The 27,718-nt window shown below is 42.4% G+C and overlaps 1 protein-coding gene across 2 annotated transcripts in view; it reads left to right on the forward strand.

The window, feature by feature from the left end:
• Positions 1-27,718, forward strand: part of MINDY2 (MINDY lysine 48 deubiquitinase 2) — a 90,458-nt gene that overhangs the window by 13,840 nt on the left and 48,900 nt on the right. For both annotated transcript variants that reach the window (XM_075208066.1, XM_075208067.1), the window contains exons 3-4: positions 19,263-19,327; positions 25,658-25,816. In XM_075208066.1, the coding sequence (XP_075064167.1) occupies positions 19,263-19,327; positions 25,658-25,816 (224 nt within the window). The remainder of the gene's footprint in view (positions 1-19,262; positions 19,328-25,657; positions 25,817-27,718) is intronic.

The raw sequence follows: 27,718 nt of genomic DNA on the forward strand, positions 1-27,718 counted from the left end.
CTTTTCTTTCTGACTTGGTGGAAGTAGCCCCCCACAGTTATACTAGTTGAAGGTAGCAAGTTTAGCTATAAAGAAGATTGCTAATGCAGCCTGTCCTAGTTTATTTCCACAGTGACTGTATCTATAAACATGTCTCACCCCAACAGCTACAATTGTTCCGCTACCTTATATACAGTCGTCGCTCAAAAGTTTTGAGAATGGCTCAAATATTATTTTTTACAAGGTCTGCTGCCTCAGTTTTTATGATGGCAATTTGCATATACTCCAGAATGTCATGAAGTGATCAGATGAATTGCAATTAATTTCAAAGTCCCTCTTTGCCATGACAATTAACTTTATCCCCAAAACATTTCCACTGCATATCAACCCTGCCACAAAAGGACCAGCTGACATCAGGTCAGTGATTCTCTCATTAACACAGGTGAGAGTGTTTACGAGGGCAAGGCTGGATATTACTCTGTCATGCTGATTGAGTTAGAATAACAGACTGGATGCTTTAAAAGGAGGGTGGTGCTTAAAATCATTGTTCTTCCTCTGTTAACCATGGTTACCTGCAAGGAAACACGTGCAGTCATCATTGCTTTGCACAAAAAGGGCTTCACAGGCAAGGATATTGCTGCTAGTAAGATTGCACCTAAATCAACTATTTATCGCATCATCAAGAACTTCAATAGTTGTGAAGAAGGCTTCAGGGCTTCCTGGAACGTCTCCTAAAGTTGATGGAGCACTTTGTCATAAGGCAAAAGTGATGACTAAGTGGCTTGTGGATCAAAACATCAAAATTTTGGGTCCATGGCCAGGAAACTCCCCATTAAGAATTTATGGTAAACAAGTTAACCCGTGCATGATACTCATGCATTCTAGTAAAATCAAGCTACTTAAGGTGTTAAAAAGGTTCTTGTCATGCATTTGGGCCTAGCCCAGGCCTCCTCAGGGGAAGAGCGTTACTTCCCGACGTAAGCGCCCTTTTTTAGCGTGGTTTTGTCCACATGTCACCACCTCATCATTTTTCTCCATCACCTCATCCTTCATCTTCATCACCACATCCTTCATCAAGCTACTTAAGGTGTTAAAAACTCCCCACTGTCACCCCCGGCAACCACCAACCACTCCCAACTGTCACTTCTCCTTCAAGAAATATATAGGTCAGTGTATAACTCTGCCCAGCAGGTTGCGCTGCAGATTGTTTTTTTTTTCCACACACGCCACTAGGCATTTATATAGTAGATTCTCAAGAGGGGGTGGACAAACAAAAACCCACAAATTCTGACAAATGGCAAGCATTGATTAGGCAAAAATGGGCGGCTATCAGTCAGTATGTGGCCCAGAATTTGTTTGACAGCATGCCAGGGCGAATTGAAGAAGTCTTCAAAAAGAAGGGTCAACACTGCAAATATTGACTCTTTCCATAAACTTGGTGTAATTGTCAATAAAAGCCTTTGACACTTAAAATGCTTGTAATTGTACTTTGCTATACCATAGCAACATCTGACAGACAGGTCTAAAATCACTGAAGCAGCAAACTTTGGGAAAACCAATACTTGTGTTATTCTCAACTTTTAGCCACGACTGTACAAAATGTTTCCCCTCACCTCTTATATTGTATGCTTGTTTGACAGGGTCATCTTTACCTTCTGTTTCATGCTATTGTATGTTGCTCTGGCCCGCTGAGTCCGGTGGTGCTTTTGGCCCGTGCTCTGGCCCGCTGAGTCCGGTGGTGCTTTTGGCCCGTGCTCTGGCCCGCTGAGTCCGGTGGTGCTTTTGGCCCGTGCTCTGGCCCGCTGAGTCCGGTGGTGCTTTTGGCCCGTGCTCTGGCCCGCTGAGTCCGGTGGTGCTTTTGGCCCGTGCTCTGGCCCGCTGAGTCCGGTGGTGCTTTTGGCCCGTGCTCTGGCCCGCTGAGTCCGGTGGTGCTTTTGGCCCGTGCTCTGGCCCGCTGAGTCCGGTGGTGCTTTTGGCCCGTGCTCTGGCCCGCTGAGTCCGGTGGTGCTTTTGGCCCGTGCTCTGGCCCGCTGAGTCCGGTGGTGCTTTTGGCCCGTGCTCTGGCCCGCTGAGTCCGGTGGTGCTTTTGGCCCGTGCTCTGGCCCGCTGAGTCCGGTGGTGCTTTTGGCCCGTGCTCTGGCCCGCTGAGTCCGGTGGTGCTTTTGGCCCGTGCTCTGGCCCGCTGAGTCCGGTGGTGCTTTTGGCCCGTGCTCTGGCCCGCTGAGTCCGGTGGTGCTTTTGGCCCGTGCTCTGGCCCGCTGAGTCCGGTGGTGCTTTTGGCCCGTGCTCTGGCCCGCTGAGTCCGGTGGTGCTTTTGGCCCGTGCTCTGGCCCGCTGAGTCCGGTGGTGCTTTTGGCCCGTGCTCTGGCCCGCTGAGTCCGGTGGTGCTTTTGGCCCGTGCTCTGGCCCGCTGAGTCCGGTGGTGCTTTTGGCCCGTGCTCTGGCCCGCTGAGTCCGGTGGTGCTTTTGGCCCGTGCTCTGGCCCGCTGAGTCCGGTGGTGCTTTTGGCCCGTGCTCTGGCCCGCTGAGTCCGGTGGTGCTTTTGGCCCGTGCTCTGGCCCGCTGAGTCCGGTGGTGCTTTTGGCCCGTGCTCTGGCCCGCTGAGTCCGGTGGTGCTTTTGGCCCGTGCTCTGGCCCGCTGAGTCCGGTGGTGCTTTTGGCCCGTGCTCTGGCCCGCTGAGTCCGGTGGTGCTTTTGGCCCGTGCTCTGGCCCGCTGAGTCCGGTGGTGCTTTTGGCCCGTGCTCTGGCCCGCTGAGTCCGGTGGTGCTTTTGGCCCGTGCTCTGGCCCGCTGAGTCCGGTGGTGCTTTTGGCCCGTGCTCTGGCCCGCTGAGTCCGGTGGTGCTTTTGGCCCGTGCTCTGGCCCGCTGAGTCCGGTGGTGCTTTTGGCCCGTGCTCTGGCCCGCTGAGTCCGGTGGTGCTTTTGGCCCGTGCTCTGGCCCGCTGAGTCCGGTGGTGCTTTTGGCCCGTGCTCTGGCCCGCTGAGTCCGGTGGTGCTTTTGGCCCGTGCTCTGGCCCGCTGAGTCCGGTGGTGCTTTTGGCCCGTGCTCTGGCCCGCTGAGTCCGGTGGTGCTTTTGGCCCGTGCTCTGGCCCGCTGAGTCCGGTGGTGCTTTTGGCCCGTGCTCTGGCCCGCTGAGTCCGGTGGTGCTTTTGGCCCGTGCTCTGGCCCGCTGAGTCCGGTGGTGCTTTTGGCCCGTGCTCTGGCCCGCTGAGTCCGGTGGTGCTTTTGGCCCGTGCTCTGGCCCGCTGAGTCCGGTGGTGCTTTTGGCCCGTGCTCTGGCCCGCTGAGTCCGGTGGTGCTTTTGGCCCGTGCTCTGGCCCGCTGAGTCCGGTGGTGCTTTTGGCCCGTGCTCTGGCCCGCTGAGTCCGGTGGTGCTTTTGGCCCGTGCTCTGGCCCGCTGAGTCCGGTGGTGCTTTTGGCCCGTGCTCTGGCCCGCTGAGTCCGGTGGTGCTTTTGGCCCGTGCTCTGGCCCGCTGAGTCCGGTGGTGCTTTTGGCCCGTGCTCTGGCCCGCTGAGTCCGGTGGTGCTTTTGGCCCGTGCTCTGGCCCGCTGAGTCCGGTGGTGCTTTTGGCCCGTGCTCTGGCCCGCTGAGTCCGGTGGTGCTTTTGGCCCGTGCTCTGGCCCGCTGAGTCCGGTGGTGCTTTTGGCCCGTGCTCTGGCCCGCTGAGTCCGGTGGTGCTTTTGGCCCGTGCTCTGGCCCGCTGAGTCCGGTGGTGCTTTTGGCCCGTGCTCTGGCCCGCTGAGTCCGGTGGTGCTTTTGGCCCGTGCTCTGGCCCGCTGAGTCCGGTGGTGCTTTTGGCCCGTGCTCTGGCCCGCTGAGTCCGGTGGTGCTTTTGGCCCGTGCTCTGGCCCGCTGAGTCCGGTGGTGCTTTTGGCCCGTGCTCTGGCCCGCTGAGTCCGGTGGTGCTTTTGGCCCGTGCTCTGGCCCGCTGAGTCCGGTGGTGCTTTTGGCCCGTGCTCTGGCCCGCTGAGTCCGGTGGTGCTTTTGGCCCGTGCTCTGGCCCGCTGAGTCCGGTGGTGCTTTTGGCCCGTGCTCTGGCCCGCTGAGTCCGGTGGTGCTTTTGGCCCGTGCTCTGGCCCGCTGAGTCCGGTGGTGCTTTTGGCCCGTGCTCTGGCCCGCTGAGTCCGGTGGTGCTTTTGGCCCGTGCTCTGGCCCGCTGAGTCCGGTGGTGCTTTTGGCCCGTGCTCTGGCCCGCTGAGTCCGGTGGTGCTTTTGGCCCGTGCTCTGGCCCGCTGAGTCCGGTGGTGCTTTTGGCCCGTGCTCTGGCCCGCTGAGTCCGGTGGTGCTTTTGGCCCGTGCTCTGGCCCGCTGAGTCCGGTGGTGCTTTTGGCCCGTGCTCTGGCCCGCTGAGTCCGGTGGTGCTTTTGGCCCGTGCTCTGGCCCGCTGAGTCCGGTGGTGCTTTTGGCCCGTGCTCTGGCCCGCTGAGTCCGGTGGTGCTTTTGGCCCGTGCTCTGGCCCGCTGAGTCCGGTGGTGCTTTTGGCCCGTGCTCTGGCCCGCTGAGTCCGGTGGTGCTTTTGGCCCGTGCTCTGGCCCGCTGAGTCCGGTGGTGCTTTTGGCCCGTGCTCTGGCCCGCTGAGTCCGGTGGTGCTTTTGGCCCGTGCTCTGGCCCGCTGTGTCCGGTGGTGCTTTTGGCCCGTGCTCTGGCCCGCTGTGTCCGGTGGTGCTTTTGGCCCGTGCTCTGGCCCGCTGAGTCCATACAAATTTTATAATTATTAATCTCTTAAAAATTACTAAAAATAAATAAATATTTAAGCAGTTCTAAAGAATAGGTACTGCAATCTATATTACATTTACTTCGTTCATTCTTTAAGCAGTTCCAAAGTGTGTGTGGTTTAGGGGTACACTCATTAGTGCTGCATATAATGGAGTACAAAAATTTGGAAGTAGGGAAAGAGCAAGACCTACTTCCTCCTAATGCTGAAGCTGCTGCCACTAGTCATGACATAGATGATGAAATGCCATCAACGTCGTCTGCCAAGGCCGATGCCCAATCTCCTAGTAGAGGGCATGTAAAATCCAAAAACCCAAAGTTTCCAAAAATTAGCAAAAAAAGAAAATTAAAATCATCTGAGGAGAAACGTAAACTTGCCAATATGCCATTTACGACACGGAGTGGCAAGGAACGGCTTAGGCCCTGGCCCGTGTTCATGACTAGTGGTTCAGCTTCACCCATGGATCTAAGCACTTCTCCTCCACCCCACTCTAACAAATTTAAGAGACTTAAGCTGTCATCAACAACTAGTCCAAGAACAGCAAGTCCAAGGGTTTTTGTGGTTGCAAAGCCTGACCTTCCCATCACTGTACGGGAGGAGTTGGCTCCTTCAACCATTTGCAGCACGCCCTCTGCATATGCTGGAAGGATGGATCGCCCACAGTCCAGTTACAGATTTGGCTAATGAAGGTGTGAATGTTGTACACCGGGAGGAGGATATTGATGTAGCTGGCGCTGAGGAGGAACTTGACGAGGAGGATGCTGATGTGGTTATCATAAATGAGCCACCAGGGGGGGAAACAGCTGATGTCCATGGGATGAAAAAGCCCATTGTCATGCCTGGTCAGAAGACCAAAAAATCCACCTCTTCTGTCTGGAGTTAATTTTATCCGAATCCGGACAACCAATGTATGGCCATATGTAGCTTATGTAAAGCTCAAATAAGCAGAGGTAAGGATCTTGGCCACCTAGGGACATTCCTCACTTATACGTCACCTGAAGAACCTTCATAAATCAGTGTTTAGTTCAGGACCTGTGACTAGGACCGTCAGCAGTCCAGGGACACCTAAATCCCTTAGTCCTGTTGGCTACATACCACCAACACCCTCCTCGTCAACTTCCTCCACGATCTTCATCAGATTTAGTCTTGCAAGCCATGTCACCAGCCAGACTGAGTCCTCTTCAATACGGGATTCATCCGAGGAATCCTGCAGCGGTACGCCTACTACTGCCACTGCTGCTGTTGCTGCTGGTAGTCAGTCATCTTCCCAGAAGGGAAGTCGTAAGACCGCTACGTCTTTCACAAAACAATTGACCGTCCAGCAGTCATTTGCCATGAGCACCAAGTACGACACTAGTCATCCTATGGCAAAGCGGATAACTGCGTCAATAACAGCAATGTTGGTGTTAGACGTGTGTCTGGTGTCCGCCATCAGTGGAGTGGGATTTAGATGGTTGATGGAGGTATTGTGTCCCCGGTACCAAATCCCGTCGAGATTCTACTTCACTGGGCAGGCGATACCAAAGATGTACAGAGAAGTAAGAACAAGTGTCCTCAGTGCTCTGAAAAATGCGGTTGTACCCACTGTCCACTTAACCACAGACATGTGGACAAGTGGTTCAGGGCAAACTAAGGACTATATGACTGTGACAGCCCACTGGGTAGATGCATCGCCTTCTGCAGCAACAGCAGCAGCTGCATCAGTAGCAGCATCTCCACAAGGCCTGCTCGTTCCAAGGCAGGCAACATTGTGTATCACCGGTTTTAATAAGAGGCACAACGCTGACAACATATTAGAGAAACTGAGGGAAATTATCTCCCAGTGGCTTACCCCACTTAGACTCTCCTGGGGATTTCTGGTGTCAGACAACGCCAGTAACATTGTGCGGGCATTACATATGGGCAATTTCCAGCACGTCCCATGTTTTGCCCACACCGTTAATTTGGTGGTGCAGCATTACCTGAAGAGTGACAGGGGTGTGCAGGAGATGCTTGCGGTGGCCCGCAAAATTGCTGGACACTTTCGGCTTTCTGCCAGTGCCTACCGCAGACTCGAGCAACATCAAAAAAGTCTGAACCTGCCCTGCCATCACCTCAAACAAGAGGTTGAGACGCGCTGGAACTCCACCCTCTATATGCTGCAGAGGATGGAGGAGCAGCAAAAGGCCATTCAAGACTACACAGCCACCTACGACATAGGAAAAGGAGTGGGGATGCGCCTGAGTCAAGCGCAGTGGAGACTGATTTCCGTGTTGTGCAAGGTTCTCCAGCCGTTTGAACTTGCCACACGAGAAGTCGGTTCCGACACTGCCAGCTTGAGTCAGGTGATTCCCCTGATTAGGCTGTTGCAGAAGCAGCTGGAGAAAGTGAGGGAGGAGCTGGTAAACCATTGCGATTCCACCAAGCATGTAGCTCTTGTGGATGAAGCCCTTCGTACGCTTTGCCAGGATCCGAGGGTGGTCACTCTTTTAAAGTCAGAGGAATACATTCTGGCCACCGTGCTCGATCCTCTGTTTAAAGCGTATGTTGTGTCTCTGTTTCCGGCGGGCACAAGTCTACAGCGGTGCAAAGACCTGCTGGTCAGGAAATTGTCCTCTAACGAGGACCGTGACATGCCAACAGCTCCACCTTCATTTTCTTCCACACCTACGGCTGCGAGGAAAAAGCTCAGTTTTCCTAAAAGACCCACTAGTGGGGATACAGACAACATCTGGTCCAGGCTGAAGGACCTGCCAACCATTGCAGACATGTCTACTGTCGCTGCATTGGATGTTGTCACAATAGAAAAAATGGTGGAGGATTATTTTTCTGACACCATCCAAATAGACATGTCAGACAGTCCATATTGTTACTGGCAGGAAAAAAAGGCAGTTTGGAAGCCCCTGTACAAACTGGCTCTATTTTACCTGAGTTGTCCCCCCTCCAGTGTGTACTCGGAAAGAGTTTTTAGTGCAGCGGGGAACCTGGTCAGTGAGCGGCGAAGGAGGTTGCTTCCTCAGAACATTGAAAAAATGATGTTCATAAAAATGAATAATCAATTCCTCAATCAAATACAGCACTGGCCTCCAGATCCTACAGAGGGACCTGTGGTTGTGGAGTCCAGCGGGGATTAATTGATAATGTGTGAAGATGAGGAAGTACACACTGTAGGGGGAGAGGAATCGGAGGTTGAGGTTGAGGACGACATCTTGCCTCAGTAGAGCCTGTTTAGTTTGTACAGGGAGAGATGAATAGCTTTTTTGGTGTGGGGGCCCAAACAAACCAATCATTTCAGCCACAGTAGTTTGGTAGGCCCTGTCGCTGAAATGATTGGTTTGTTAAAGTGTGCATGTCCTATTTCAACAACATAAGGGTGGGTGGAAGTGCCCAAGGACAATTCCATCTTGCAAATCTTTTTTTTGGCATTATGTGACCGTCCAACAGTTGTTTGCCATGAGCACAAAGTACGACAGTAGTCATCCTATGGCAAAGCGGATAACTGCGGCCTTAACAGCTATGTTGGTGTTAGAAGTGCGTCCGGTGTCCGCCATCAGTGGAGTGGGATTTAGATGGTTGATGGCTTACCCCACTTAGACTCTTCTGGGGATTTGTGGTGTCACACAACGCCAGTAACATTGTGCGTGCATTACATATGGTCAATTTCCTTTGTGGCTCCATTATCCCAATTAAAAGAATTTTTACCTGTTGGTGTAATGATGTTATAAACACTACACTTGAAAGCTTGAGCCTTTAAATGAAAAAGTCACTCTTCATTGCACGAAGATTTGCAACAGGGACAGTTTTTTTTGTTCCCAAAGTCAACAAATAACACTTTAACGCTGTCTGTCTTTGACAAACTTGATGGGATCTCAATGATGAATGCTCTGTACCATGGTCGTCGAAAACAAGAGGTAGTGACGCGCTCGAACTACACCCTCAGTCTATATGCTGCAAAGGATGTAGGAGCAGCCATATGTGCAGTGGAATTTAGACCAGTTGGAGGAGGTATTGTGGCCCCGGTACCAAATTGGGTACCGAGGCCACTCCACTACGCAGTCCAGAAAGCTACCTCCGGTGCAACGTTTTGGACTAAAAACAATATTGTGAGGTGTGAGGTGTTCAGAATAGACTGGAAATGAGTAGAAATGATTGTTATTGAATGTTATTGAGGTTAATAATAGCGTAGGAGTGGAAAAAAAACAAAAAAACTGGATTTTAGTGCTTTTTATGCTTTATTAAATATAAATCAGAACCCAAAACCCGAAAACAGAACCAAAACCTTTCGTCAGGTGTTTTGGCAAAACAAATCAGAACCCAAAAACTCAAGCTAATCAGAACCCAAAACACAAAGTGCCCGGTGCACAGCCTTATTGATTATATTGCTGCAATGGCACCTGTCAAGGGGTGGGATATATTAGACAGCAAGTGAGCAGTCAGTTCTTGAAGTTGATGTGTTGGAAGCAGGAAAAATGGACAAGCATAAGGATCTGAGTGACTTTGACAAGGGCCACATTTTGAAGGCTAGATGACTGGGTCAGAGCATCTCCATAAAGGCAGGTCTTGTGGGCTGTTCCTGGCATGCAGTGGTTAGTACCTTTTTGACATGAACCAACTACCTAAACATTGTTGCAGGCTAAGTGCACTACTCACTGACAACAGTATTCTTTGATGATCTCTGCCTCTTTAAGCCGCATAATGCACCCTGCCACACTGCAGAAATTGTTGAGGAATGGTTTGAGGAACATGACAAAGAGTTCAAGGTGGGGACTTTGCCTCCAAATTTCCCAAACTCCCTTGATCTGATAGGGTATATGTGTGTGTAATTCATAAATGTATAATTTTTTTTTTCCACCTGCACAGTCTTTTGACAGCTCATGAACTCTGTATTTATTATTGTAAAAACTTGAAGGTGAGTGGTCCAACTCATTTATTACGGTAGAGAACCCGAACCACTAGTGGGTGATTTATCTAATGACTTATTCTTGTTTTGTTAGCACCGCTTTTATTTTTATTTTTTATTTTTTTATGATTCCTGTCTGCTTGTCTTGCCTCACTATTGGACCTCCTCAAACATGGTAACTTTCAACTCCAAAATTTGAGAACCCTCTATTTCATGGCCTGGTGGCTGAAAAGATGAATTATTAACCCTATGAATTTCTGAGTCTGTTTTTGTGTTCAGCAAAAAGCCAGGAAAAGATAAATTCTATTTTTGCATTTTGGAACAGGTTTTTCTCCTGGCAGAAGCTTTTCCTTGACCTTCTTCATTCCAGTCTTAGCCATGCTTGTTGTACTTCTGGCAATCTGGATTAATCTTCATCAAAACTCTGTAGTGCTGAACAGTCAGCGTTAGAGATCATACAAAATTAGCATAAAAGGGAACAGGAACAGAAGAGGTTGATGATGAAGGTGAATAACTGAGAAAATGGGTAGAGAGGGCCTTACTCGTTAGGTTTGTCCTCTCCCTCTAGGCTGAGCTCTGAGACAGTAGGAGGTAGTGGGACACAGGGTGTGCATGGTACTGAAGCTGGTAGAACTTGCCAAAGGGTTAGTATCAGGTGGTGGTAGAATAGGCTATAGTTAAGAGATGGGTTTGTAGAGAGTCTGGTCTAGCAAGGTAGGGGTTTCCACAAGTGGGGAACAGCACAGATAAATCTTGAAGGAGTAAGTGGTTACAAGTGAGGAGAAGAGGCGTAGTTTAGAGGCCGATCATATAGGACGAGAGGGAGTGTATTTCAAGATGTGGTCAGAGATGTATAAAGGCGAGTAGTTTGTGAGGACCAAGCCTTGACCGTTGTACAATTAGATTTGGAAACTTATGTTTTAAAGTTTATTAGGACTGTTCAACATCAGACATTCAGTTAAAAATTTCTTTACAAAGGGATTAATAGTCATTGAGGACTTAATTTCCTCTGCTTTTGAGCACATCTAGTAGCTATAGCCTCCACCACAAAGTTCTCCACTTTTATCTTTTATATCAAGATAAGATAGTATGAAGACCTGCCCCAAACTTAATTCTTCATTGTGTAACCAGTTCTCACTTTAGTTATGATTGGGTTCTGCAGTTAATTTTTACCAGATACTCCATTTTCACAAGAACAGTGACACTCTGGGAGCATTTACAATGTAAGCTTTCAAGATAAACTCATGCAGCCCATCCTGGACCATTTCTAATTGGATTGTCGCAACAATTCAAATTCACACATCATTTCATCTGAAAGTAAAGGCCATCACAGGATGGATTGGAGCCCTCTCTACCACGGTTATCATTGCTGTATGGTCAGAATTCTTCTAAGTAGAACTTGAAGTCTTAAAGCAACTGGGGCTTCAGTAATGCTTACATCTGCCACTACAAAGTAGATGTGGGGAATGAGAAAGATGCATCCTTTGAGAGAAAGATTTGTCATACCATTCATTGTTGTTTTTTTTTGTGTTTTTATGCATTGGCTTTAATCACCGAATTGTATGTAGACATGGAAAAATTTGCTATCAAATACCATAATTTTCTTTTTCCTGGTAGTCCCTGTGGCTATTTTTTTTTTTTTTTTTTTTTTTTCCAGTTTATTAGAAACGTAGAAAGGCTGAAAGGTATGTGACCGATCTTTTATTATATTTTGAAGAGATCAAGTGCTAGATTTACTAAACTGCGGGTTTGAAAAAGTGTAGATGTTGCCTATAAAAACCAATCAGATTCTAGTTGTCATTTATTTAGTGCACTCTACAAAATGACAGCTAGAATCTGATTGGTTGCTATAGGCAACATCTCCACTTTTTCAAACCTGCAGTTTAGTAAATATACCCCAAATATAGTGTTTTGGGATTAATGGCTGAGACAACCCAATTGTATACTGCTGTGGAGACTGCCAAAATATTCAAATTATAGGAAGTATTTGTCCACAATTTTTTCTTATTTTTGTGCTTTGTTTTTCCATGACACACAGGGACTCCTCACCATTAGTTGGTATCATTAAAGTAGGAATTGACAGTGCTAATATGCACAGCAAAGCCTACAGTAGCATGATAAATGGGGGCATGTTTTCTTTTAGGATTTAACTACCACATCCAGCCCAACTAGTGATTAGCATTTTCTAGTTCAAAATGCCTTAATTGAGAAATAACACTTACTGCCTATGATGCCAAATGAGTTTCTATTGGAATGAGGAGGAGTGACTCAGTGGTTTATTGAGCTGACCATATAACCATAACACTGATAGACTTGGGTTTCTTGGGAGCTGTAAGAAGAAATTAATTAAAAAAAAAAAAAATACTCACGTGATCGCGCGGCGCCGTGTCCCTCCTCTCCTCCATTCACACTGACTGCCGGGCGTGACGTCATCAAGTCACGCCTGTCAGTCAGTGAGGAGCGCCGCAGCCAGCAGGAAGAAAGAAGACAGAAGAGGAGACAGAAGAGCAGAAAAGAAAAGAGAGAAGTTGACAAAAGGTAAGTAAAGAAACGGAGAGGCTAGGGGAGGAAAACAGGGAGGGACAGTACTATAAAGAAAGGGGACAGAGAAACAGAGGAGGAAAAAAAGGAGAGAGCCACAGAGTAATAAAAAAAAAGTGGGAGAGAGGAACAGAGGAGGAAAAAAAGGAGAGCCACAGGGGAATAAAAAAAAAGTGGGAGAGAGGAACAGAGGAGGAAAAAAAGGAGAGAGCCACAGGGGAATAAAAAAAAATTGGGGAGAGAGGAACAGAGGAGGGAAAAAAAGTGGGAGAGAGGAACAGAGGAGGAAAAAAAAGTGGGGAGAGAGGAACAGAGGAGGAAAAAAAAGTGGGAGAGAGGAACAGAGGAGGAAAAAAAAGTGGGAGAGAGGAACAGAGGAGGAAAAAAAGTGGGAGAGAGGAACAGAGGAATAAAAAAAGTGGGAGAGAGGCACAAAGTAAAAAAGAAGGGGGAAAAGCAGCATGGAGGTCGCAGTGTGAGCATAAGGGGGTACAGTGTAGTTGTGATGAAGGGGCACAGTAATGTGTGTGATGGCACAGGGGGCTTGTTGCAATGTAGTGTGTGTGAGGTAGGTGGCGGCTAATTAATGGGCGCTATTTTGTTTGTAGGGTGATGGTGAGGCAATTTAATAGTAGGGACTATTAATTTAAGATGGGGTGGTTTGGGGGCTATTGAATCTTGGGATGAGTTTAGGGAGAATGAGGTCTATTTATTAAATGTGACTATGAATTATTTAATGGCAGTGATGGTTGCGGGAAATAGGTATTGCTGGGGCTGTTTGCAGGAAGTGAAATAGGTTTATTTATTAAATGTGAATACTATTATTTTAATGTTGGGGCTGGAGGAAGGCCTAATTATTAATCGTGAGTGCTATTGATTTAAGGCCGGGGCTGGCTGTAATTTTCTAAATGTAGCCATTTTTTTTTCAAAATAGGTCCTTCAACATTCCTGGATCCGGACAAGCCACAACTAAAGAAACCAGCAGCCACAGGTGGAGAAAGTGAGAAGAACAGGTAGGAGAGAGCAGCACAGTGTGTGAAATGTTGTGATTCTAGTAGGGACAATACCAATTTTTGGTGAATGTTGTGCCCAATGTAAGGTGTAGGCCAAGACTGAACTGTTTGTGTACACACTGCATTGTTTGTATACTACACTGTGGTGGTAGATGTCCTGAAAGTCAGGAGTGCTTGAACATATGTGACGCTCCGGCGAATTGAGAGCCTAGTGGTTTTTATGTTAGCCACGCCCCAATGGCACGTTTGCCACGCCCCAAATGCATGACCACACCTCCCAAAATTTTTGCATCGCCGTTTGGCTAGCCACGCCCCTGAATGTATGACCATACACCTAAATTGTTTTGCGCCGCCGTAAGGCGGCGCAAAAAAATTTTGGGGCTTACTTGAATATGAGGGGGGCCCCATGAATTTGTTGTACCCGGGCCCTGAATTCTTCTTGGCAGCCCTGGGTACAACTAAACATTACAAAATATACTGAGGGAAAACATATTAACTTGATTTAAAAAAAAAAAAAAAATGTATGTGGTAATGTTTGGTTTTACAGGTAGGTTATCCCTTCCCCATCATTCTGATTGCTGTTATTTCACCATATGCAGCAGTGTAAACAAAAGACACACATACAGTATTGACTATATATAGGTTTTGGTTTTTTTTTACATATAGAACTGTTTTACATCTAATAGTTACATTTTAAAAAAAAATCTATACTCTGCATGTTACTCATGAGTGTACAAATATTCTGGTCTCTGCTATACTGGCTTTATATTGAACAATTTGCCTTCAGCATGTATTTGTTTGCAACAAATCAGTATGCAAGACTGATCATCTTCTCACCGCTTCACGTCTGCTGCACCATTTTTACACTGGCTCTGTGTCCTCCAGAATCCAATTCAAATTACTCAACCTTACCTACAAAGCCCACAACAAAACTACCGCTGCATAAATCTCATAGGGAAATTCTCCCCCTCCCACCCTCTTAGATCTACCGCTGACCTCACCTTGTCTCATTTCTGTTAACCACCTCTCACTCCTGCTAACAAGACTCCTCCCGTGCTGCTCCTCAATTATGGAATTCCCTACCACACTCAATCAGACTTTCCCACAGCCTTCAAATCTTTGGATGTTCTTTGGAAACCCATCATTTTTTTTTTATTTTTTTTTATTTTTTTTTTTTTTTTTTTTTTGAGGTGATAACACTATTCACACTAATGCACTCTCACAAATGTCCCAATCTTCACTCTGAACCACATTTGCTCCTGTTTCAGCTGTGCCCTCTTCCACTTAGAATGTAAGCTCTGTAATGAGCAGGGTCTTTCATACCCTTTGTTTTCATGTCTATTTTGTCTTCATCATCATCATTTATTTAGTGCCACTAATTCCGCAGTGCTGTACAGAGAGCTCATTCACATCAGTCCCTGCCCCATTGGAGCTTACAGTCTAAATTCCCTAATATAGACACACACAGACATAGACAGACAGAGAGGGAGAGACTAGGGTCAATTTTGATAGCAGCCAATTAACCTACCAGTATGTTTTTGGAGTGTGGGAGGAAACCGGAGTACCCGGAGGAAACCCACGGAGAACATGCAAACTCCACACAGATAAGGCCATGGTCGGGAATCAAACACATGACCCCAGTGCTGTGAGGCAGAAGTGTTAACCACTAGGCCACCGTTGTTTTCCTTATATGTCCCTGTTTTCCCTACTCTATGGCACTGCGGATAATATCTATGATAATAATAACATATTAAAAGCCAGATAATTTCAAAAGTGTGTGTAGCAGGCAAGTCACTGCTGTGTTTAATAATAGAAAATACTATATGACATGTCCTGCTGATGAATAGTGTGTAGCTCCCTTCTGCTCAAAGATTTAATTTCAGCTTTGCTGTCTGCTTGAAGTGAGAGGTTTTGTGATTGTTTGTTTGTTTTGTTTCCATCATGATTTGTTTTGATAATGAAATTTTTTTTGCATTTTGTACCAAGCTTATTCAAATCTTGCTGAAATCTTTCAGGTTCTTAACCATACTTTATTCTGTACTTTTCTTTTCAAAAACACAATTTTGTAATTGAGAGAAACATGTCTGTGATATTTGTGGGGTTTTTTGTTTTGTTTTTTTATTGATAAAATGGGTTATTTTTACTTTTGTTTTCTAATAAATTTAGGCTTCCTCGTAACTTACTCAGAACACTGTTGTTGGAAATTCTCCACCTATGCAGAGCTACTATTGCAATATGCCAGCACAACTACTTTCATAACATTTTATAATTAGTTCATGTAATCAAAGTGTATATTGTTATATTAGGTCTTTTTCACTCACATCACAAAAGCAATGAAAATAAAACTGGTTTTAAAGTGTAAGCCAGAAATGTCAAGCAGGTTATTTATAATGTAAATGTTGCAGAAGGGTATGTTACAAGCCAGTAAACTAATCTCTTACTGCTGCACAACCATTATGCTCATTCATAGTTAAGACGACATACCCACTGACTTGAATTTTGTGTGTGTGTGTGTATGTATATAGATTTTTTTTTAATTTTATTATATATATATATATATATATATATATATATATGTATATATATATATATATATGTATATATATATATATATATATATATATATAGATTTATTTATTTTTACTTCAATTCAAATTTTTTCAAAATTAAATTGGGTACAGAAAAAAAGGGTGACAAGCACAGTTGAAGGAACTAAAAAAAGGGGGGGAACCCCCATGCAAGGGGGGGGGGGAGTCACTCAATTGAAACAGCAATCTTATAACATGCACGTTACTTTAAGAAGCAGAAATAAAATATACACATTGGTCTTTCTCATAGTACACCAAATGGGGACATATTAATACCTAGGTAGCTCAAATAACACATAGGCAGAACCTATTCGTTAGGCTGGGGTTCCTCTATGAGGGCTGCTGGGGAGGGAGAGGGTGAAATATTTGAAGCTACTTGTGCTCTAAATATTTTATTTTTTAAGCCAATACAACACATGTAAACAACTCTAAAATAGAATCCATTCCAATGACACCAATTTCACTTTGTGTTTTTACTGTGTTTTGGGTATATTGCCTGTTGTTTCTAAGTGCCTTGTGTTTCATTCATTGTGTTTACCATGAATTAACTTTTTGGGGAAGCCTATAGTGACCTTCAACCCTAACTTTGTTAGACTTGATTTTATTACTTGAAATAAAAAAGCCTCAGATGTCATTGGGTGCCTAGCCTGAAGGTAGAAAATAGTAACTGACCTACTTTGGAGTTCTTGATTTGTAGCAGATAGTAAGTGGGGGGAGAAATGTGTGTTTGTCATGCAAGTGTACTTTACTAGTATTTGAAACAACATTTTGGGGATGTAGAAATAAAGTGGTATTGCCCATAACAACCAGTCAATGTTTGTATTTGTTTTCTAAACTGCATTGAAAAATTACCATCTTCTTGACTGTTTTTTCCTTTTCATCAGTTTTCTTAAATGTTCCTTCATATGTTCACCTAAATCCATTCTAATCTTCTTTGTATCATTGCAGCTAGTTCAGTAGAATGCAAGTTTTATGTTCTTGCTATGTACAGAGCAAACATATGTGTTGTATCAGTCTTTATTATCTAACTCACATTAGCCTCTTGTATTTCTTACTTTTGAACCAGGATGAGCTGGAGTTTGGAGATCTCTAGCGGAATAGGAGTCACTTAATTTCTCTCACAGATATTCTGTTTGGTAGAATCTTAGTCAAGTGGACATTTAAAGAGTAATCCACAAAATGATTTAAGAGCTTGTTGACATGTGTGCCTGGAAAATGGATAAAAATGCTTGAACATGAACACGCGTTAGTAAAATATTTAATACATTTTCCATGCTTGTGCTAAATAATCTATTACACTGGTATCTCACGTTAACATGTGAAAAGGTATGCTGCAGTCTAAAAATGTAAATGCTGTATTAAAATGTGAGTGATTGAAGCAAGTTCTCTAAGCATCCATTCATTTTATTTTTGATGTGCTATTTAGGAGTTAAGGAATTACATTTTCATTAATATCAGATGTGTGAATGGGCCTTAAGCTCATTAAAAGTAGTATGAATATTTTTATGGACTCAATTCCCACCATTGCATTCTAAAATTTTAATCACTTGTAAAATGTTAAAATGCAGCATGCAATATTTCTTCTGCCTTAACACCTTGTTACCAAGATTGTATTGGGGTAAAAATACAGTGCATGGACAGCACATACAAAATGTGTTTTAAAAAGCATCACTAAGATACCTGAAAGTTGTGGGGTTTTTTTTTCCCAGTGCATATGTGTGAACAAGCCTTAAGACTTGTGGAGAAAAGCTGTGGTAGGTTAGAACTTGGGAGGTCACTCTCTTTCCCACCTGTTGCATCAAATATTTTTAGCCATAAGAATTTTTTTAAAAAAAGCAAAAAACATAACTCCACCCAAAACTTTTGTTTATAAATAACACAAATATGCTAATCCTATTTAGGGGGATAGACATTTGGGACACCCTTCTGGTCATTGCTTTATTTACTGGGTGTACTGAGTACAACATGATCTTATGAATAACACTGTTTTTTATTTGCATATTTGCCCTAAGTAGTAGTTTAGAACTCACTCAACACTTTTCAGTATTTTATCAACATCATCATCATCATCTATTTATATAGTGCCAACAAATTCCGTACACTTTACAATTGGGAGCAAACACAGTGTAAAAAAAATACTGGGTAATAGACAGACAGAGAGGTAAGAGGGCCCTGCTAGCAAGCTTACAGTCTATAGGACAATGGGAGTCTTATACATGAGATCCACACATTGCATATTGGTCTAGCCAGAATACAGAGTTAAAGTGCCTAGTGGGCCATAATGATCCAGTCACACAGCAGTAACACATTCTTGTGTAAACTGTGGAATGGGGGTAACCTAGGGAGGTTAATGGGGTGGTTGAGGAATATTATCAGTTTTGCCTGTGGTGGGTTTTCAGAGAATGTTTTAAGACTAGAGGAAAGTCTTATTGTGTGCAGGAGGGAATTCCACAAAGTGGGTGCATCCCTGAAAAAAGTCCTCTAACTGGGAATGGGAGCATGTAATGAGAGTGGATGAGAGACATGATAGATATTTTGAGACAAGTGAGGAGATGTATGTAGGTGCAGTTTTGTTGATGGCCTTGGATGTTAATAGAAGAATTTTGTCTTGGATTCGGTAAAAAAAAAAATAGTCAACCAATGTAGAGACTGACAAAGTGGCTCAGCAGAGAGAGAACGATTTGCAAGGAAAGTCGTTCTAGCCGCTGCGTGCAAAATAGATTGTAGGGGTAAAAGTCTGAATCGGGGAAGACCAGTAAGGATGGAATTGCAGTAGTCAGTGTGGGAAATGATCAGTGGATTAATTAAAGATTTTGCAGTGTCGTGTCTTGTGAGATATATGTGCATTTTTTTTGGTTTTTTTTTAAGATATATGTAGCATGATTAAATAAATAGTAGATGTGGGGTACAAAGCATAATTCTTAGTCAAGGATCACAACTAGGCAGCAAGCTTGTGGGATGAGATTTATGGTCATGTCAATGTCAATCCTTATCCTCTATTAGTGAGCCACATAAAGGGGAAAAAACGTTCTGTCTCCAGATAGAAATTTTGTCTCCACACGAATGTGTCATCCTCCTGACTACCCATTGATTGACTAACTGTTGCCATTTTAATGGCATTTCAAAAAGTCTTTTTTCCTTAGTAACAATTCATTTGCATATTATCCATAGGGTGGCTTAAAACAAGCTCATTGTTTTAGTGAGGCTGCTCACACAATCATTTTGGGGATCACTCAAAGAACATCCATGCCACTGTTACACTGCCAAAAGATTAATGGTAACAACTTTTTAACATTCTGTGCCAATTCTAATATATATATATTTTGTAAGGCTTCTCTATATGGGGCTGTTAAGGAAAACTTGCTGATAACCAGTAGCAGAAAGTTGTTTTCTCTCCAATGCAAAATTCAGCAGTTACTAGTAGCTTATTTTTCTTAAGTCTATTTTATTGCATTTTATAGAAATGTTTAGTTTGTGTATTTTGTTTTTCTCTTTTCTTCTTTTTATAGGATTATAATTTGCAGCCATATATTTGTTTTTTTCCAGGAGATTATGTTTTAGAAGCAAAACCAAAAGAGATCTCTGAAGCTCAGCGCCTGAACTATGAGCAGGTAATAACATCCATTTTATCTGTTCTTGTATGGTTGTGTGCATTTCTTCAACCTGATTGTCAGTTGCCATGATGATTGTTTATCAGGGTTATTTTAAACTGGTTGGCTGTTAAAGAATTTTTGTTCTGTATTTTGTTTGTAAGCTGTCATTTTTAAGGAAAGTTTTATTTTGTGGTATTTTTTTTTATTTTTTTTAATTCCATGAAAGAAATTCTGTGGGGGGCAGTATTTTTTGAAAAAAATAAATAAATCCCTGTGACCAGCTATAAGAAGAAGCTTTGTAAATATTTTTTTTTACCCTTCGTTTATGTCTTTTGACTGTTATTAAGAAGAGAGGATTCTTCCTATTGCCTACCATGGCAGTGAGCAGGGAGTCTTTCCCACTTTCCTCTGATCTTTTTTTTTTTTTTTTTTATTATTTTTCCCCTGTGACCTCCACCATGACATGCTGAGTTGTGTGGCAAACTGACCGAGTCTGTCTGTCAGCCAGTCTGTGTTTTGTGTCTGCTCTGTGACACGGTGACTCTCCTTCTCCCCCTTCTGCTATTACATAACTTGCTGAGAGCTGTGACCCTTTGGTGGCCATACTTGTTTGCCAACCAGAGACCTTTAGAAAAAGAGGTAATGATCTATAGGAGGATCGCGAAGATCAATGACTAATGCAAGCTTAAAAGGTACTTAAAGCAGCTACCCCACATAGATTTTTTTAAATAGCAGTTAAGGTAAAAATCAAATAATCTTTAGCCATATTTACAAACAATGATGGTTCATTTGACAGGAAATATATTTGGTGAATGACTTTCAGCAAAACTTGACTTTTTATGTCTGACCTTACAAAAATATGTCAGGCATTGCTTATTTCAATAGTGTAACATTGATTATCAATAGCTAAATTAGACTTTGTATTGTACTGTATGGAAGATGAGAACTTTGTTCATGCCTCTGAGTTGTATCTTGCATTTTTTTAAAGTGCAATTGAGCATTTTAACTGTGATTAAAAAAATGAGAATTCCACCAAAGGAAGATCTTTTTAGAAAGGATAAAACCCACCTTTCTGCTACTTTTGAGGATACAGTTTAGCAAAGATTACTTATTAACATTGCTCGAAGGTACAGACCTTCACTAAAGACATTGGGCGTGAGTCATTAAGGAGGGCAAAGCATAAAAAAGGGAAAACATGATTTTTCACCTGGGCAAAATCATGTTGCATTGGAGGGGGGGGGGTAAATTTAAAATGTGGGGACAGATCTATAGTTTGGGTAGGGCATGTCCTAGATCAACATAAAATTTTAGGGTAAAAATAAAGCTATGAAGTATTTGTCTGCTAGATGAAAAAAGAGCCAGTAACTTTAACTTAAATTATAACCTAATTTGCACCCCTTGCATTATAACATGGTTTGTCCCAGAGAATATTTACTAATTTTTGTGCCTTTCTTAATGACTGAGGCTCAATGTGTTCAATTGCTTTTATCCGTATAGTGCAATTTGATTTTGAAAGCAAATGGTCTGCTGTTTAGCTGTGGTTTTACTCCAGCTTTACGCTCTTAAACAGTTAAGGAAAATTACCTCCCAAACGTGTCACTTGTATCTGGTAAGGGCAAGTAACTCCTTGTCCCTTCACATCAGACTACCCACCAGATGACAGAAGACTGAAACCTTATTAATGAGTTGACAGTGAGGTCCAAAGCTTGTGATTTATGCTCTCCTGAGGTTTATGCTGCATGGTTGGGGAACTAACTTTGTGCATATAATACATTGCATTTGCATAATCATTTTTATATCCTTGGCCTGTGTGAGTAAGTTACATGCTGGTTATTTGGTGATATATAACATGGGGGTCACTTGGTGCTGCAAAATAAGATGATTAGTGGCTATATAATTCACATATTAGTATGGTGGCTACAGACAGAACAGACCCATAAGTTTGTGTACTGTATTTTTCATTTTCCAATGCTTTTCTGTGACCACTTAAAAAAATCTGTACTAGTGAACCACTGCTGTAGCTGATAGTTGTAGTTGATAGTTGTGATGCTTTTCTCCTTCCATATCGACGACTTATAGTGTCTGTATCGCAACTACTTAAAAGATAACAAATAATGAGTTATCAGCAGGTGACTACTGTGCAAGGCTTTTGATTTGTACTGGCAAATTGGTCCCAGAATGCACAGTGATTCCAAATTAGTAACTGAGAAAAACATCAAATTGACATTTTGTTAAAGGGCCTGTATCCTCCAAAAATGTCCTGTCTTTAAACTAAATGCAGGGGAATGCATATTGTAGACATAGTTTTCATGGCAAGCAGTGTCTTAGTGGTTAGCACTTCTGCCTCACAGCACTGGGGTCATGTGTTCAATTCCCGACCATGGCCTTATCTGTGTGGAGTTTGTATGTTCTCCCTGTGTTTGAGTGGGTTTCCTCCAGGTGCTCCGGTTTCCTGCGAATGAGTTCTCTGTACAGTGCTGCGGAATTAGTGGCGCTATATAAATAAATGGCAATGATGATATGTTTTTGTGCAGGCAATGCCCAAACATGCCACTAACTATATAATACCTCATCCTGATGCCACAGATATCCCTTGCCACCAGGCCACATCCAGAATATTTTGTGCTTTGAGACGATTATCAAAATCAATATGATTGACAAGAGAGCACTGAAAGGAGATACGTGGATTATAGAAAAGAGAGAAGGATCAATCTCCCTCCAATGGTGAGATCTGCAAGTAGACTCATGGGCATCATCATAGAAAGGGGTTCCTGTAAAATCCTAGAGCAAGAATATTTTTACATTAATCTATTGTATAATAAAAATCTTTACAGTTTTGTTGTTTTTTTGACATTACAGCCTATTTTATGTTGACAATTCTAGAAAAAATACTTTGATTCCATGATGTAATAAATTAAAGTATGGATACTTTTTATGTTCTCTGCATAAACTTGCATTATAGAAGTACAATGGAAAAACGCCAAACAATTGTGTGTCCAATATTAGTATGCGAAAGTAAGAAAATCTGCCATCAAATATTTTTTCTAAAGCTAATTTTACACCTCAATGCAATTGTCATGCAGATCACACTATTCACGTCTGTTTGTTCAGATATTGTACGCTCCCACGATCATGTTTTTTCGTACCAAAACAGTACTTCTGTTGACATGGTTTTCTAAAAATTGCGATCAACGATGGAACGATGTCGGGCAAATGTGGAAGAGTGTACGCACTCACGAGCAGCAATGTAGGCAGACATCTGTAGAGTGTACAGAGTCACGATCTTTTCAGCCATTGTTTATTAGAGATGAAGAGCACAGATCTGAAGGTTAATCATTTAGGTGTGTACACATCAATCTGTACGCTCATCGGGACTTTCAATCGTTGGTGAAGTTGTTACAGAAATTGCATCTGAACTAAGATTGCATAGGTTACCCAGCTTTATACATATCTCAGATTTACCAGCAATTAAAAAAGGACTCATTTCAAAAGAGTGTCGTCTTTGTGTTGGTGAGAAGATTTTAAGGTATGCCTCCTCATTCCACACTTCCCTCACCACACACAGATTCTATAACCAGATCTTAATACTTTGACAGCCATGTTGTCCCTATATAATGCACAATGGTTCTAAAAGACACCTGTACATTCTATGTAAACCAACATAAAAAAACTCTTACCTCCTTCATTCCCGTGTTTTTTTTCCCATTAATTTTAATATCTCAATAAACATACATTTTCATTCAAACAGGCCCGCAGAACTTGGAATGTTTGTATGGTTTTTTTTCTTCGCTTTTGTAATCGTGTCTCTTTAATTAAAAATGACTTGCTGACAGTGATTTTTAAGTATTTATATAGCGCAACCTTTTAAGCAGTGCTGTACAGAGAATTTTATAATATTTACAGTACATCCAGAAAGTATTAACTGCACTTCACTTTTTCCACATTTTGTTATGTTAGTCTTATTCCAAAATTTAATAAATTACTTTTTCCCCTCAAAATTCTACACACAATACCCCATAATGACAATGTGATTTATTAAAATTTAGTAAAAATAAAAAACTAAGAAATCACATGTACATAAGTATTCACAGCCTTTGCCATGAAGCTCAAAATTGAGCTCAGGTGCATCCTGTTTCCACTGATCATCCCTGCCCATCTGATAAAATGCATTGTATTTGTCCTACACATAATTTCAGCCTGTCATTTACAAAAATTGTATGAGGACAATATTACTTCTTACAGAGCCATATTATGCAGAACTACGTAATTTGTGATAGTTATAAATACAGAAACCTTTATTACCCGTGCAGATTTGCTTTATCGTCTGCCATAACCAAGCTGTAATTTTTATCAGGCGCTTTGTGCTGTCGAACATTTGAAAGATGTCTCTGTGACTGAACGTTAGAAGTGAAGCTTTGCTAATGACTTACTGGTTTCATAAAAGTGCTGTAAGGTAGTAAAGCAAAGTGAAGTAAATCTTTGTAAACTGAAATAAGAGGAATCGTGATATAACTTCTCTGCTGGGCTGTCATTTGGCTATTTCCCAAGATGTCACATAAAATGTTGGAAAACCTTTTGTAGGAAAAGGTCATGCAGCCTGAGGAACAGCATAAATGGGTTACAGCTGGGATTAAGTAATCATAAATTATTTATTGAATAATAGTAAATGGGCATAATGTATCTTATTTTAAAAAATTCTCAGTGGCACAGTAACACTATTCTAAGCAGCTTGCCTAACAGTTTAGCTTTTACATGCTTAGTTAATGCAATAACTATAACAATTAAACAAACTTGCAAAAATATGGCAAATTTGGCCTTAATCCATTCAAATGCATAGTAAAAATTGCCTTTTCAGACAATTATACAGTTTGCATGTTTTACAGTAAAAAAAGGAATCTTCTGAACTTATAGGAAGAGAGGTGTTAAACATTTTTTAATTTATATGAAACTGGTCACAAGTTGTCTCTCACAAGGGCCCTTCCCTTAAGGCTAAAAATGACCTGACCTGCTAGTGCCATTGCTTTGTTCCGCTTACCCACTCTATGCTGTGTAAAGTGGTGCCAAGATTAAGATATTAAATTGTTTTTCAAACTGCAGTTTGCTGTGCTTAGTCCTGCACAGAACATACCGTGAGAAACACTGAAGCGAGTCCTACTATTTCATTATGTACTGAACATGCAGTAGGGTTATTTATGCAAGTGCTACATTACATTTTATAAATGTCTCACAGTGGGTTGAGCTCCACCTTTCTGATGTCATTGTTCCCACTTTGTAATGACTATAATGATGGGAATCATGTGGCAGTTATTTTTATCTTACTCATACTGAAAACACTTAGCTGCTGCATGTGCCATGTCATTTTACAGAATCTAAACCCTCAATCACACAGGTTCCCATTTTCTCACTGAGTAAATATAGGGTAAGTTAGATCAGTTTTTTGTTACTTAAGGTATATGAAATATGGTCACAGTATATCAACAAATGTTTACCATGTTATATCGCTGTTTACCCACGTAGTGGAGTGCTTATGTGCTATGTCCCATGGTTTCTGTATATGTTCTCCTGGATTACTTGGTCACCACCAGTTTAGGAGGTGCACCTTTTACAAAAAAGCAAGTTAACCTACTTTTGGAGATTTCATTTGTATCAAATGCTGAACCAAATACTATTCCTGATATTAGAGGTAAGCATAATATTCAAAACGGTTGAGAAAATGATTTACCTTTATCTACATTTGAGCACAATATGTAGCACTTTATTTCCAGACATATGTGATAGAAATAATAGGGGACTGAAATAATTTATTATTATTATTATTATTATTATTATTATGAGACTGTGGTGAGCCTACTAATACAATACATGATCTACTATTTATTATACATTTTTTCAGTAATAGATTACAATATCTAAAGTGCTCCATCTCCCCTTCAGTCATTTTTTTTGTTAGTTGCTTGTTATTATAGTGATGGGTTGTATCCTATAGAAAGATGCTGTAAAACTTTCCATGGTACAAATGGTCTGATATTTCGTGACTGCAGTAATGACTGTATTAACAATTGCTATCCTTCCTTTTATGTACAGATACAAAAAGTGCATATGTTTTTAGAAGTATGTCTGAGTAATATAATATATAATAGTTTCCAATGCTTGACCTATATTATGTAGAATTTAGAAGCCAGCTGGTCATTTTAGAGTGCCAGAAAGACCTTCACAAAGTGATGACTATAGAACTGACTACACAATGGGAGATGAGGCTGCCTAGTTCCTGGGATTTGTTCAGATCTCCTAAATACTATGTACATGTAGTGACTAATATGTTTAACCTGTGTTGTGGTTGTCTTACAGAATATGAGTGATGCCATGGCAATTCTACACAAGTTACAGACTGGCCTTGATGTCAATGTGAAGTTCACTGGAGTGAGAGTCTTTGAGTACACCCCAGAATGTATTGTGTTTGATATTCTCAACATACCATTATACCATGGCTGGTTAGTGGATCCAGAGGTATGTGCATCAGATATTTATAAATTAATTAATCTTGATTCAGTCTGTTGATGACCTTTTCCCTACATTTTATTAATCCTGTGTATGGAGAGGGGGATGTAACCTTTTACTTGGTTATGTGGCTTCTGATTTTATCCTGTGTTTGTTTTCCTGCCCTGCTAAGAATGGTCATGCAGTGGGAGTAAACCTGATTTACAGGGTCCTGGTGTTTCAATATGACTTTTTTTTTATTTGTTTTGGATTGTTATTTTTTGTCAAAATCTGTGAAACTGATACACTAAGAGTTACTGTTGTGCTCCTTAATAGCTCCAACTAGGGATGGCCCTTTCTCTGGTTCAACCTAGATTTATGACCCGGTGCAGAACTTACCTGTTTTGATTTGGTTTTGTTTTGGGTTTTTTTCGTTTTTGATACTTTGTTTTTTAAACTATATTCCAGATCTGGCATATAGAGGGTGGAGTAGAGCTAGAATCACAAAGGGTCAAAAGCTCCACTTCAGTAGCTGTTCCTCTTAAAAAAAAATAAAAAAAATGTAGAATTGTTTTTACATAGTGAGGTAGGCCATGGGAAAATGCATATGCAAACGCTTGACAGCATCTCGTTGAGTCTACAATACGCTCCCAGTAATATGAGTATAAGATTACAGCTGCATTGGCGAGTATCTGAACCACTGTAATGGAGGAAGAAGGGTTAAAATAACCACACTGCAAGTTAAATGTATATTAAGATAAAAATATGTACAGTCTCATTTGGCTCAGGGATTTTACATATCTGCTGTTGTTTTTTTTATTTTTTTTTTGGTTTTTGTTTTTTTAACGCCAGTGAGGTTGAAACGAAGACATTAGTTCATTCATTTGTACCTGTTCATAAATTCTAGATTTGTTGATGCAGAGGAAGGCAAAGTCAAAATCAAAACGCCTTAAAACTCTATTGATTAACCCCAAGGGGAAAAAAATCCTTTTTGATCCTATACATGGTAATCCAGATTAATTTCCTGAATCAATCACCCTAATGTCAGGAACCCCTCTAGCCAGTACAACAAAACCCGGATTCTGCTCCGAAAGTCTGGTGTTCACTGGAGCCCCTAGTGGTGGGGACAGACTTGGCTGCAGACAGACAGAGGGTCGTGAGATGTGTACTGACTGGGGAGAACCCAGGGATATTGTGAAATAGCATACAGCGGTGGTGAAGTCCAGGCAAAAGGTCAGGGCTGGCGGCAAACAACAAATCCAGGAAACAGGCAGAGATCGAGGTAACAGGCAATACAGCAGAGTCCAGTACACGGTCCAAGGTCATACACAGCAAGATCAATCCAAAGACAGAGAAGGGGAACTGAGCAGGGAGCAGGTAAGTATGCACAGAGCAGGAACTATAACCAGCAGTGAGGCCCAGTCCTCACTGCCTTAAATACTATGATGGACAAATCAGAAAGGAGGAGGACAGGGCTGACAATGAGCCTCAGGAGGCTGCTAATTAATTACTAGCTGGGAACTAGCATAGGTAATATAACCAGGAAGCATGTATAAAAATATAAATGAACCAGTTTAAATAATATGAGAGCTCCCCCTGGAGTTGGAGGATGTCACTACACCCTCCTGCATCTATGCAACAATAATAATCCCAAAGAATAAAAACAGAGCATAGAAATAGAGCACGCGCCCGGCTGCTAGATCACGCCAGGATATGGCATACCGCCGCGGCTCGTGACACCTAACTGCTTAATTTGCTCATTATAACGTTTGATACTATCCTTTGCAAGAAATAAATCCAAACCATTTTAAATTACATTACAATCTCCCTCTCAGCAGTGAATTCCAATGTCTTAACTACCATCAGAGTGAGAAACATCATTGGTTCAGTCTCCGTAAATGCCCTCTTTGTCACCTGTACAGTTCTAGGACT

Source organism: Mixophyes fleayi, chromosome 4, assembly GCF_038048845.1.
Source record: "Mixophyes fleayi isolate aMixFle1 chromosome 4, aMixFle1.hap1, whole genome shotgun sequence".
In the NCBI taxonomy this organism is placed as follows: domain Eukaryota; kingdom Metazoa; phylum Chordata; class Amphibia; order Anura; family Limnodynastidae; genus Mixophyes; species Mixophyes fleayi.